We start from the raw sequence: 14,298 nt of genomic DNA, 5'->3' as shown, positions 1-14,298 counted from the left end.
TTGCTTGTATCCACCCCGGATGCTTAAGTGCTTAACAAATACTACAATACCTGGGTTCTAATTCTGGCTCTGCCATATGTCCGCTTTGTGTGTGTGTCTGTCTCCTCGGTAAGCTTGTTGTGGGCAGGAATTGTTATAGCGTACTCTCCCGAACGCTTAGTACAGTGCTCTGCACTCAGCACTCCATAAATACAACTGACTGACACTGACCTTGGACAAGTCACTTCATTTCTCTGAGCCTCAGTTACCTAATCTGTAAAATGGGGATTAAGACCGTGAGCCCTATATTGGACAAGGACTGTGTCTAACTTGAATAGCTTCTATCTACCCCCGATGCTTAGTACAGTGCCTGGGACATAATATGCACTTAACAAAAACCTTAAAAAGAACAAAAAAAACCTCTCAAAATTTGGAAGAGAAACATTCTCACTCAAGCTCAGGGCCCCAAGTCAGCACTCAGTCAGTGGAAAAAGAAACTATGTAACATCTAGGATTTCAGGACCACAGAGTCACTGATAATAATGTTGGTATTTGTTAAGCGCTTACTATGTGCAGAGCACCGTTCTAAGCGCTGGGGTAGATACAGGGTCATCAGGTTGTCCCACGTGAGGCTCACAGTCTTCATCCCCGTTTGACAGATGAAGTAACTGAGGCCCAGAGAAGTGAAGTGACTCGCCCACAGTCACACAGCTGACAAGTGGCGGAGCTGGGATTCAAACCCACGATCTCTGACTCCCAAGCCCATGCTCTTGCCACTGAGCCACGCTGCTTCTTTGGTGGGTGAGTACACCACGGTCCGAAGCGGGGAATAAAGACAAAAAAAAAATCGGGGCACATATTTCAGGATATGGACTTCAAAAGGCTTTCTCTTTCACTAAGTTTCCAGATCACGGTAGTCGGCTTCTAGACGGCCTATCCTCCCACCCCGTCCACTTTACGGGAACCCGGAAACCAAGAGGGTTAACACGACTGGCCCAAAACTCTCCACCTGGGCTGTGGCAGAATCGCGACTACACCTCAAGTTTCCCAATTTCAGTTCCGGTCCCGACCGTCACGACGGCCAAGCTGGGTCCCACGGTTCCCGTCCTCCAGTCCCTTAGGGGGACGAGGTCCCATAAGCCGGCGCGGCCACGGCAACCCTCGAGAACTAACCTCGTGAACTTGCACATGGTGGCCGCCTGGAATTTCCATGCCAAGACGAGCACTTTGAATTCCGTGGGGTCGACGCAGAGGTCGTTACAGAAGCGCTCCATGCCTTCCTCCAGGATGGCGTCTTCCCGCTCGTCCTTGTAGCGCCGAAACAGTTCCTCCATCCTCTGCCCCGAGGATTCCTGGGCACTTTGCCCAGGCTCCTTCCCCGCCTCCCCAGAGGAAGTCGGAAGCCGGCCGGATTCCGTGGCCGCCTCGGCCTTCTTTGTCCCGTTGACGAGGATGTCCCCGGCGGACTTCCCCCCGGCCGGGGAGTGGTCATCTCTGGGGCCCGCGCTCCGTTTGCTGTGGGATTTGCTGCCGGGATCTCGGTCGCCGTTTTTGCTGCCCAGAGTAGACGAAGGGTTCTTGCACTTGGTGACGCACTGCCCCATGGTTCAGGCGGTCTGGCTTTCAGAGCAGCACCCTGCCGATCGCACGCCCTCTCCACTGCTGCTCGGTGTGTCTCAACATGCCATCGGTGGGCGCCGACCAACCTGGAAGACAACCAGTCAAACGATGGCGGCGTTGACCGAGCACTTGGCGGGTGCAGAGCGCTCGACCAAGTGCCTGGGAAAATGCAATACAAACAGAGTCGGCGGCCCCGATCCCCGCCCACGAGCAGCTTCGGATCCCGGCTCCGCCACTTGTCTGCCGTGCAAACTTGGGCAACTCACTCGGCTTCTCGGGGTCTCAGTTTCCTCACCTGTAAAATGGGGATAGAGCCTGTGAGCCCCACACGGGACAAGGACCGCGTCTAACCCGATTTGCTTGTATCCACCCCAGTAGCTAGCCCAGTGTCTGGCACGTGGTAAGTGATCAACGCGTACCACAATTACTATTATTATCATCATTATACATCAGTTCACTCTCTAAAAAAAAAAAAAAAAAAACCAGGGCACACAACTTGAGCCGGAGGGAGAGTTCTGGGGGGCTGAGACATGAAATAATAATAATAATGACGTTGGTATTCGTTAAGCACTTACTATATGCCGAGCACCGTTCTAAGCGCTGGGGTAGATACAGGGTATTCAGGTTGTCCCACGTGAGGCTCACAGTTAATCCCCATTTTACAGATGAGGTAACTGAGGCATAGAGAAATTAAGTGACTTGCCCACGGTCACACAGCTGACAAGTGGCAGAGCCAGGAGTCGAACCCATGACCTGTGACTCCGAAGCCCAGGCTCTTTCCACTGAGCCACGCTGCTTCCGCCTTTACCGGTCTCTCTTCGTAAACCCGGTTCACAGTGAACAGGGTGAAAGGCTTTCTGGTTTATACCGCACACTTCTTTCATTTCCGAACCAGCCACGTTGCTGTACCTCCCAAGCCAACGCAGTTCTCTCAGTGGCTCTAGTACACCAGATCTAATAAAGGAAATTCCAAAAATTCTTCCCGAAACATAGGTTACAAAGAGGTTGATTCACGTGCGGAACTCATCAAGGAAGACTGCGCCAACCCGGAGACATTTCAGGGGAAATAATTAAAACATGCTGACCACAGCACATAAGGATACCATACAGACCCCGATTAGGCTGCGTGGCAGAGGTCAACAACGTTTCAAATGCCCACAGGTCTCACACTCCCTAAGGGCTCTATCTTCTGGGGGCGGGGGGAGGAGAGAGAAGGCCATTTGGACCTGCGGCCATGTGGCCACGCAATCTTACTTAGACTGGGAGCCCCACGTGAGACAGGGACCATATCCAACTTGCTTTATCTGTATCCACAACAATGCTTAACACATAGCAAGCACTTAAATACAATAACACCGATAATGATAACGGCAATAATAATGAAGACATTTCCTCCTCAAAAAGTTTCAAGGGGCAACCGAGATGGGGGAAAACATTCATTCATTCATTCAGTGGTATTTATTGAGCGCTTACAGTGCTTTGCACTGTCCTCCCACCCCGTCCGCTTTATGGAAACCCAGAAACCAAGAGGTTTAAAATGACTGGCCCAAAACCCTCCCCCTGGGCTGTGGCAGAATCGCGACTAGACCTCAAGTTTCCCAATTCCCATTCCGGTCCCGACCGTCATGACGGCCAAGCTGGGTCCCAAGGTTCCCGTCTTCCCGTCCCTTACGGGACCCAGGGCGGCCACAGCAACCCTCGAGAACTAACCTCGTGAACTTGCACTGTGTGCAAAGCACTGTACTAGCGCTTGGGAGAGCACAATATAACAACTGACAAATTCCTGCCCACAGTGGGCTCACGGTCTAGAGGGGGAACAGGAATGGCACAACCTGAAGATATTTCAAGCCTTCTATTTGAACGTGTGGTTCAAATAAAATATTTTGGAGGGGAGGGGTGGAGCGGGGGAGACAGACAGCCTGAAGGAAAGAGGGAGGGAACCTACCTATTGTGAAAGGCTAAAGCAACCATTACCCAGGTGAAAGACTTAAACACCCCAACAAAGTTAAATAATTAATAATAATTATGGTATTTGTTAAGCCTTTCTAAGTGCCAGGCACTATTCTAAGTGCTGTTCTAAGTTCCTGGGTGACTCCACAGGCCCTCTTCAAATGGAGTTCCCTAAGCCTAGCAGTATGCCATATAATCACAGGATAGCAAATACTATAAGTACCATTCATTCATTCAATAGCATTTATTGAGCACTTACTGTGTGCAGAGCACTGTACTAAGCGCTTGGAATGTACAATTCGGCAACAGATAGAGACGATCCCTGCCCAATGACAGGCTCACAGTACCAGTGACTTTATCAAGCACAGGAGTAGATACAAGATCATCAGCTTGGACATAACCACATCCCACACGGGTCTCACAGTCTTCACTTTACAGATGAAGTAACTAAGGCCAAGAGCAATTAAGTGACTCGCCCAGGGTTACACAACGGACTAGCGGCAGAGCCGGAATTAGAACCCAGGTCCGCCACGCTGTTTCTCTCTCCCTCTTTTCCCCCTAATCACATCAAGATTCTTTTCCATCCTCCACCCTTACCAAAAACACAAAGGACGCGTCTCTACATGACTTCTAAAAATGCTGCATTTTTGCGGGCCTTTGAAGTCCGCAAGCGGTGGGGTGAGGGGGAGGAGAGAGGGGAGAGGGAGGCTTTCAGAGTGGAAAGTGACGAACCCATAGGTTATTTCCCTTTTGGAAGAGTCACGATTGAACTATTTGTATTTAAATGCAAGGTTAATTCTCGGAAGACTACATCATACAAGGATAACAATTGTTGGATTGGCCTTGTCATTTCCAAACCCAGGAGGCTCAGCCCACGTGGAGGATTTGTTGGCCAGATCTCTACTTCTAAAGACTGGAGTGCTGAAAGAAACAAAAGAAGCAAACTTACACAAATGCCACATGCTCACTAACGGGCAACTCCTATTTCCCAGTAGTGTGAATCACCAGACTTCACGGCTGTCCTCCTGCAGCCAAGGTGACCAACACCCAAGGAGATTTTGTGCCTTTGTGCTCCAATCCCCAGGTCTCCTGGTTCCGACAGCAAGACGGATGCCTCATTATTCTCATTTCCTCAAAAGTGTGGTGTCAAACAAAGGATTAGGACTTCAGGTAGGGAGAGTGCAGATGGGTCTCCCAAAGAGATCAAATGTTATTTGCCCAAACGATCCTTGCTAACAACATGGAATCTGACAAAACAGAACTGGCTTTACTGTCCCCAGAAAGCCCTGACAGATTTTTTCCATTCCTCCCTTCCATCCCCCTCCCAAAATATATTAGCTATGGGTCAATTTGCATATCTTAACAGGACTGTTAAATTGTGTCTCTCTTGGCACCTTTCTTTCACAGGTCTAAAATTCAATGGATCCTACAGTTCATGCTAACTAGGGGGGTGGTGTCGCTCCATATTTCTGGATCGGGTGATCGTGGATCATATGTGCTTAGTACGGTGGTAAGCGCTCAATAAATACGACTGAATGAATGGATCATGGCCTTTACTCCCTAAGTACCTGGGTACTCACCCCATACCCTCTCCAGAGCACCTATGTATCTTGAAACTCAGTTGCTTCCCCCACCTGTAATTTATTTTAGCCTTGTCTCCCCCTCTAAACTCCCCCAGTTCTTCGAGGGCAGGGATCACATCTATTAGCTCTACTGGACTCTCCCAAGCAATTAGTATCCTGCTCTGCTCAGGATAAGTGCTCGAAAAATACCACCGAGCGATTACTAAGGGAGGCTGTTCTGTTGATATGACTTAGGGTTTGGGGGATTAATTCCAAGACGACTTGCTGAAGGAGGTATGACTTCGGGAGGGCTTTGAAAATGAAGAGGGAAAAGGAGAGCGGGTCAGGCCAGGAGAACAGCATGAGCAATGGGTCAGAGGCAACTCGAGTCGAGAGCAGGGTGTAGTTATAAAAGCTGAACTTGGAAGGAGCAAAAAAAGGTGTGACTGAGTATCGGGGGAAGAGAGTTGATGTACCAAATGGAAAAAGCTGATGGATTCAGTGGCATTTATTGAGCTCTTACTGTCTGCGGAGCGCTGTACTGAGCACTTGAGAGCGTACAATGATAGGCACATTCACGGAACACAAGGACCTCACAGTCTTGAAGGAAAACAGACATTACGCTAAATTACAGTTATGTACATAGGTGATGTGGGGCTGAGGGTGGGATGAATAAAGGGCCAAATCCAAGTGCAAGGGAGACACAGAAGGAAGGCTTAGTCGGGGAAGGCATCTTGGAGGACATGGGATATCAATAAGGCTTTGAAGGTGGGGTGAATGATCGTCTGTCAAATATGAAGGGGGAGAGCATTCCAGGCCAGAAGCAGTACATGGGTAAAGCGTCGGTGGCAAGCTAGACGGGATCGGAGTACAACGGTTAGGTTGGCATTGCTTGTCTTGTCTTATGCCGTCGAGTCGTTTCCGACCCATCGCGACACCACGGACGCAATTCTCCCGGAACGTCCAGCTCTCCATCTGCAATCGTTCTGGTAGTGGATCCGTATAGTTTTCTTGGGAAAAATCCGGAAGTGGTCTACCATCGCCTCCTTCCGCGCAGTAAACTTGAGTCTCCGCCCTCGACTCTTTCCCGGGCCGCTCTTCCCAGCACAGGTGAGTTTTGAAAGCAAAATGTGTGGACTGGATTGTAGTAGGAAATCAGGGAGGTAAAGGAGGAGGGGGCAATGTGATTGCACGCTTTAAAGTCTATGGGACGGTGTTTCTGTTTGATGTGGAGGTGGATGGGCAACCACCCATCCAGTGGGGAGAGACAGGAGGCAGGGAGGTCGGCAAAGAGGCCGTCGCAGCGATCGAGGCAGGATAGGATAAAGTGCTTGGATCAACCTAGTAGCAGTTAGGATGGAGATGCTAGGGACTTTGTAAAAGAGAAGACATTAGGCTTAAACTTCCCAAAATAGTTAGAAAAGTTACCGAGCTTAGGGTGGCAGAAAGTAATAATAATTTTGGTATTTGTTAAATGCTTACTATATGCCAGGCACCGGACTAAACACTGGGGTGAATACAAACAAATTAGGTTGGACAAGCCCTGGGGATTTCCGGAGAACTGGAAAGATAGGAGGGAAAGTACGGGAGTAAAGAGTCAATGGAAGGAGAATGGAAAAATTATCAGAAGACAGAGTTGATTTTAACAGGTCTGAGGGAATCTGAAGTGATCCCCTTCAGATCTAGATTTTCCCCAGTAGTCTCATCTGCACAGGTGCAGGAGCGGAGGAAGTGGACTGCGGGGGTGGTCGAGGGTTGGTGGTGTGAGAGTGAGCCTGGGGATGGGGGCACGGTAGTCGAGTTTGGTGTAGACGGTGACGCTGGAGAGCGAGGATGAGTTGGAAGGGAGTCCGGGAGGGTGTGTGATAACGGGAGATAGGCTGAGCAAGTCCACAGACCCGAGGTCGCGGTGGGGAAGTGATGACTGAATTTGAAGGATGTGGATGAGGTGGTAAGTAACAAGGTTGTGGTTGGATAGTTTTAAGTCCAAGTCGGTGAGGTTAGAGATGGAGTATTTTGTGGAGATGATGAGATTTAATGTGGTTCCATTTTGATGGATGGCTGAGGTGAAGCAAGAGGTCAGCAGACTTGAGCAAGATGAGGAAGTAGGTTGCTGGGGGCTCATAAATATCTGCAACATGGAGGCTGAAGTTCCCCAAGTCTGCCAGATTATAAACTCCCTGAGGGCAGGGATCGTGTCTACAGGCTCCTCTTAGCACTCTCCCAAGTGCTGCACACAGCAGCTCTGCTCACCTGCTCACCGTAAGTGCTCCGTAAACTGCCAGTGATCTATTGATCAGAGAGAAGGAAGGAGAAGGCGGCATCTGAGTTAGTCAGAAATGCAGAGGCAGGATCAGCAGGGCGGGAGATCAGAGACTATTAGCTGCAATAGATGGTTGAGATGGATGAGTGTGATTTCTCTCTCCTTAGTTCCTTTCCCTACCTGTAATTTATGTTAATATCAGTCAATCGCATTTATTGAGTGCTTACTATGTGCAGAGCACCGTACTAGGCTCTTGGGAGAGTACAATACAATAATAAACAGACACATTCCCTGCCCACAAGCTTTCGGGTCTCAGATTTAGACTGTGAGCTCCTTGAGTGCAAGGATCAATTCTACCAACTCTGTTGTACTCCCCTAAGTGCTTAGTACAGTGATCTGCATAAAGTAAGCATTCAATATATACCACCCATTATTGATTGAAGAGGAGATGAGAAAGTGAAAGAAACATGGTGGGGGGCGGGGACCACAAGCAGCAGCAACTCTTTCCCCTTCCCCTGGGCGAGGTGAAAGTGAAAAAGTGAGGTCAAAGTGAAAAAGTGAGGCCCTGCCTAGGGAGAGGCCGGCCCAGTGATGGGGACTGGGGACGAGTGAGCCAGGAATAAGATCAGTAATAAAAGGGAGTTTAACAAAGTCAGTCAACATCAAAGGGGTGGAAAGGCATCTAAGGAGAGGGAGCAGGTAACAATCCTATCTATTGAGCACTTACTGTGTGCAGAGCACCGTACTAAGCATTTGGGAGAGTACGATATAACAGAGCAGACATCAGAAAACACCATCTGGAGTTCTGATGTCACCGTGTAAGCACAAATGGGAAAGTAAGACCGGAAGCGTCTCCTACGTCGTTCTGCTTCCGGAGAAATCAGCCACTTCCAGCAACTCAATCAATCAGTAGTATTTACTGAGTACTGACTGAAATACTGCTCCTTCTGCTCCTCTCTCTGCTCCTCCTCCCCTCATCGCCCCTACTCCCTCCCTCTGGTCTACTCCCTTCCCCTCCCCACAGCACTTGTATACATTTGTAACATATTTATTGCTCTATTTTACTAATGGAGTGCATTTACCTATGGTTCTATTTATCTATTTTGATGGTAGTGATGCCTGATGCTTGTTTTGTTGTCTGTCTCCCCCTTCTAGACTGTGAGCCCGTTGTTGGGGAGGGACCGTCTCTATTTGTTGCCAAACTGTACTTTCCAAGTGCTTAGTACAGCGCTCTGCACACAGTAAGTGCTCAATAAATACGACTGAATGAAGAGCACTGTACAAAGCACTTGGGGGAATACAGTATAACAGAGTTGGCAGACATGTCCCCTGCCCACGACAAACTCGTCTGGGCCTTCTATTTTAAGCCACCACTCCATCGGGCAAACGGCCAGGGTTGCCAAGCCTAACACACAGTTCGCGTATTGTAAGCTCCTTCACGGCGGGGATCGGGCCTACCGACTGGGATTGTACTCCCCCAAGGACTCAGTACAGTGTTCCGTGCAAAGTAAACGCTCAATAAATACCACTGACTTCTGGACCTGAGCAGTGGGCCAGAGGAGTGTACTGAAAGGCTCTCTGGCCCCTCCACTCTGAGCCCCAGGGCCAAAGAGCTGCATTCGCACTCAGGGCCCAAAGGTCTTACAGGATACACCAGAGCAGCCGAAGCGCTATTCGAGTGGCTCGCAAGCAACAGTTCAGACACCATCTCGCCCCCCATCGTTGCCGGGTATGTCTCTGCTTTTATTTAACCCCCCCCCCTTTTTTTTTTTTACCACTTCTCTCTATGCTCTTATTTTACCTGTTGCTTCTTTGGCAATCTATTCCCTTTAGTACCCATTTCGGTGCAAGTTTTTAAACCACAGCAGCTACAAAGGCCCGATGCTGGGTCATGGCATTTCAGCGCACGTTGTGGTCACTTTGGTGTAGTGGATAGAGCACAGGTCTGGGAGTCAGACAGTCATGGGTTCTAATCTCAGCTCTGCCACTTGTCTGCTGTGTGACTTGGGGTAAGTCGCTTCACTTGTCTGTGCCTGAGTTTCCTCATCTGTAAAATGGGGATTAAGACGGCGAGTCCCATGTGGGACAGAGACTGTGTCCAACCTGATTACCTTGTATCAACCCCGGTGCTTAGAACAGTGCCGGGCACATAGTAAGTGCTTAAATACCATAATTATTATTATCATCATCCCACAGAGGCCCCAGGCAGAAAACCTCCAAGCACACTTTGCCCTATGGGTGCTGCATACTTGGCCACCTACCACTCTTTGCCCTCTAAACCCCAAAAGGAACATGCCGGGCAGGGACTAGGAAGTGTGGGGGTGCTAAGCAATCCACCAACACCATATGGTTCATGATACCCCCATCACCTCAGCACTCCTATGTATTTATCTGTTCTTGGTTATTGATTTATAAATCCACAGTAAAGATGGCCTCTTTGTATTCCCACACCATTATACGTTCATTTAAATCCGTTTTCCCTCATTAGGCTGTAAGTTACTTGAGGGCAAGAAAAATATGTTACACTTTTTCCGAATGTTTCCTAAGTGTCTAGTACAGCGCTCTAACCAAAGTAAGTGTCTATGAAGTTCTGACAAGTGACTTGCCGGAATATATACCAATTGTCGGTGGCGTGGACCAGGGAGCGGAAAAGGAATGGGGAGGAGGGGGAGATGAGAAAATAGGTGACATATCGACAGAGCAGACAGCCTGATACCCTCCCTGACACGACCCTCTAATAATAATAATAATGTTGGTATTTGTTAAGCAATTACTATGTGCCCAGCACTGTTCTAAGCGCTGGGGTAAATATTCATTCATTCATTCATTCAATAGTATTTATTGAGCGCTTACTATGTGCAGAGCACTGTACTAAGCACTTGGAATGTACAAATCGGTAACAGATACAGTCCCTGCCCTTTGACGGGCTTACAGTCTAGTCGGGGGAGACGGACAGACAAGAACAATAGCAATAAATAGAATCAAGGGGATGAACATCTCATTACAACAATTGCAAATAAATAGAATCAAAATAAATAAATACAGGGTAATTGGGTTGTCCCATGTGAGGCTCACAGTCTTCATCCCCATCTGACAGATGAGGTAACTGAGGCACCGAGAAGTTCAGTGACTTACCCGAAGTCACACAGCTGACAGGTGGCGGAGCCGGGATTAGAACCCATGACCTCTGACTCCTAAGCCCAGGCTCTTTCCACTGAGCCATGCTGCTTCGCAAGTGGAAACTCTGAGGAGCCCCAGAGACTGGCCTAGACCTACTACTTTGGTCCTATTTCTTCTTTACTCTCCTTCCTTTCACTTTGCACCTTCAAAGCCTATCCAAAGAGACGTGCAAGGCGGGGGGAGAAAGGTGTATGACCTACTGATAGCTATGCTATTTCTGTCAATTTTCCTCCAAGTATCTCAGATTTTGATCTCTACAGGGTCAGTGGCATGACTTGATACATGGAAAGCAGACTAAAAACAAACTGGCTTTCTTCTACAACTGGCTGGGTCAGTGAGCCACGGAAGTGGAATGTTATTTTGGCTTCTGACTAGCTGTCTATCACCCAAGGATATCCTTGTGCGTCTAGGAAGTGGAATACATGAAGTGTGTTCTGGCATTTGAAAGGTGCCAGCTAGGTGCTAATAATAATGATTATGGTATTTGTTAAGCGCTTATTATGTGCCAAGCATTGTTCTAAGCGCTGGGGTAAATTCAAGGCAATCAGATTGCACCACGTGGGGCTCACGGTCTCAATCCCCATTTTATAGATGAGGTCACTGAGGCACAGAGAAGTGAAGTGACTTGCCCAACATCACACAGCAGACAAGTGGCAAAACCAGGATTAGAACCCATGACCTCTGACTCCCACGCCTGTGCTCTTGCCACTAGGCCATGCCGCTTCTGATAATGATAGTACTTAAGTGCTTATTATGTGCCAAGCACTGTTCTAAGCACTGGGGTAGGTACAAGTTAATCAGGTTGGCCACAGTCCTTGTCCCACATGGGTCTCAGAGTCTGAGAAGAAAAGGATTTAGTCACCATTTTCTAGATGAGGTAATAGGCACAGAGAAGTGGCTTACCCAAGGTCACACAGCAGGCACGTGGAAGAGCTGGGATTAGAACCCAGGCCCTCTGACTCCCAGGCCCATGCTGTTTCTATTAGGCCACACTGCTTCTCTTTTCGTCATATACTTTAGGGTGATTTATTCATTCATTCATCCAATCATATTTATTGAGCGGTTACTGTGTGCAGAGCACTGTATTTATTATTATCAGTTAGCAAGAAAGAGGACGACACACAGACTTTCTTACAACTTCCGTACCCACCTATAAACTTCTCCATCCCCGATCGACTTCCCCAGTACGGAGCAGGAAGACGTTTCATATGTTCTTATGAACAATGGTATTTTTAGCCCTCACCCAATAGCGCTCACTGGGGGCGTTTTTTGGGTTGCTTATTCAAAATAACGATACCAGACCCTGAATGCAAAAGGACATTCGGTGCATGAATTCTTTACACAGCTTGCGACCAGCTGCCAGAAACGCACATTACATTGGCAAAGTCTGACTTCGTGGCAAAAGGATTCAATTCCAGTATGAAATCTCTGACCGGGTCTTTGGACCAAGTCTCCACCAAAGAAGAGTAGCTCCATTGCAACACCTCACCATTCGGGACAAAAGCAAGCTCAAATGCTGCTTTCAGAAAGGCTCGACCTGCAGAGGTCTCTTCACAAGAAAACCTGACAGATGAAAAGGAAAACGTATGCTACTGAGAACTTTTTCCACGATGGAATTTGAAGAGTCAACGCTGTCACCGTTAGGCTGAAAAATACCTTTTGGCTGTTTGGGGGAAGCGGGGCGTTCGGTTCCCTTGTCCAAAGTCAACGACGACGCTCGTGTCTGTGTTTTCATACTTTCCCCGAGACTTTTTGTCCTAAAATGTACTGAAGCAGTAGGCTGAGGCGTCTCGAGTCTGGGTAAGGCAGGCTCCCGTGACCGTGCCTTAGCAAATCATCATCATCCCTAAAGAGCTCCCTGACCCCCAAAATAAACCAGGAGTAAACTGGCAAAAATTATTTTTGGTCACATGGCTGGGTCTGGCCAGTGGCATGGCGTTTGGCATGAAGTTCTCTCAAAGTACGCTCTACTGTTCCAGTTCCTTAGTACTAGAGTAGAATGATAATATACCTAGTTAGGGCATGAAAACTAGATGCTCTGTGAGCCTGCTATATTACTGCGCCTTGCCAAATGCAACTGAGCCAACACACACATACCCTCTAAAATGTTTCCAAATACCAAACGATGAAGCACTTTTATTCTCCGGGTTCCTCAGCTTCTTGCTTTAATACACTGTGGTCCGAAATAGCTGAAATAAGCTCCATGCTTTGTGCTACCCCTTGCTGGAAATTCCTTTACAACCAGACAATTTCACATATGGCACTTGGATATCCCCGGTTCTTGTAAACTGTTGAAGTTAAAAAAAAAATTATTTCGGTAGCTTTATGAGTTCCTATTTTTTGGTTGTTTGTTCCTTTTTAGTAGGGAAGCATAACTGCCCCACTTTTAGCATCAGTTTTGAAACTCAAAAATGGTGTTTGGGGGGGGTGCTATTACATAGGGAATTAAGTCTAGCAGTGATGCCAGCTGGGGACAAAAAGAAAAACAGAGGGAAGAAGGAAGAGAAAGGTAAGAGGGCACTTGTACCGCACTCTCTCCGATGCTGCATACAACAGGAACACAATGGTAACCCTACCTTTCCGCTTCTCTTCCTACTCCAAGGTGGTGAGATTCAATTAATAGTCAATGAATCCAGGCTATTTACTGAGTGCCGTGTGGAAAGCACTGTTCTAACTTCTAGGGAGAATAAAACGCAATAGGGCGTATAGCCAAGTACGGTCCCTACCCACAGGGATCTGACAGTCTAGAGACGGACCCCTTCACTGCTGGAGCCTGTATCTCAGGCATCCTAACACCTCTCTTCCTACCCCAGCATCTGCTGCTAATGCTACTTTAAAAGAAGTTTATATCCTCCTCAGAAATCCGGCATCGCGGGTGATTGGGCGGTGGAGGCAATTATTCATTCATTCAATGGTATTTGAGTGCTTACTGTGTGCACAGCACTGTACTAAGCTCTTGGAAAGAATAATTCAGCAACAGATAGAGACAATCCCTGCCCCACAATGGGCCCACAGTCTAAGATGGGGAGACAGATGACAAAACAGGTTGTCAGGCATCAGTGTTTAGACTGTGAGCCCGTCATTGGGCAGGGATTGTCTCTATCTGTTGCCGAATTGTACATCCCAAGTGTAAGCACTCAATAAATGCTACTGATTGAAGGAATACATAATCAATAATTACGTGACTGCATAAAGCATTTCCAGCATCTGGTTATTTGCAGAAGACCAGGCTTTTAGTACCCACAGATGAACGAGTCAGCTTGGTAACAAAAATGTCATCGACCAGCCTCCCGGCAGTCATCTCACTGCAGGTCCGTTCTGCTCTCTGCACATACGCCTCCACGCTGAAGTAGAGCAACTGAGATTAGACCGTGTTGAAGGTAAACCACTGATTAGGCAGTAATTCCACACTACCAGCCTAGCCTATGGATCCCAGCTCCCCTGGAGATTTACCTAATTATAGTTGATTAGTATTCAAACACCCAATTACCACATCAACTCTTTCTCTCTCAATCGCTTTCCAAAGGATGCGGTGTTCGGCAGTTGCCTGACTGAACAACAGTTGCTGGAGATCAGATTGGGTTTTTGCTCCTAAGCAAAACAGAGACTTCACAAGGAAACCATGGGGCAAGCTGAAAGAGTAGGGAAGGAACTTCTTCCCCTCAAGAAGGCACCGAGTCCACCTCACGGTGGGTACCGATCTTCAGAATTCATCATTTCACTGCAAAAAAGGGCCGAAGCCAT

At 48.0% G+C, this 14,298-nt stretch overlaps 1 protein-coding gene across 2 annotated transcripts in view; it reads right to left on the bottom strand.

The window, feature by feature from the left end:
- The window catches only part of DCUN1D3 (defective in cullin neddylation 1 domain containing 3), a 40,199-nt gene that overhangs the window by 5,384 nt on the left and 20,517 nt on the right, over nucleotides 1-14,298 (bottom strand). For both annotated transcript variants that reach the window (XM_007657567.3, XM_001508228.5), the window contains exon 3: nucleotides 1,153-1,685. In XM_007657567.3, the coding sequence (XP_007655757.1) occupies nucleotides 1,153-1,583 (431 nt within the window). In that variant the 5' untranslated portion in view covers nucleotides 1,584-1,685. The remainder of the gene's footprint in view (nucleotides 1-1,152; nucleotides 1,686-14,298) is intronic.

This window comes from Ornithorhynchus anatinus, chromosome 2 (assembly GCF_004115215.2).
Source record: "Ornithorhynchus anatinus isolate Pmale09 chromosome 2, mOrnAna1.pri.v4, whole genome shotgun sequence".
NCBI lineage: Eukaryota > Metazoa > Chordata > Mammalia > Monotremata > Ornithorhynchidae > Ornithorhynchus > Ornithorhynchus anatinus.
The sequence above is the reverse complement of the archived record's forward strand: the minus strand, read 5'-3'. Positions and strand labels throughout refer to the sequence as shown.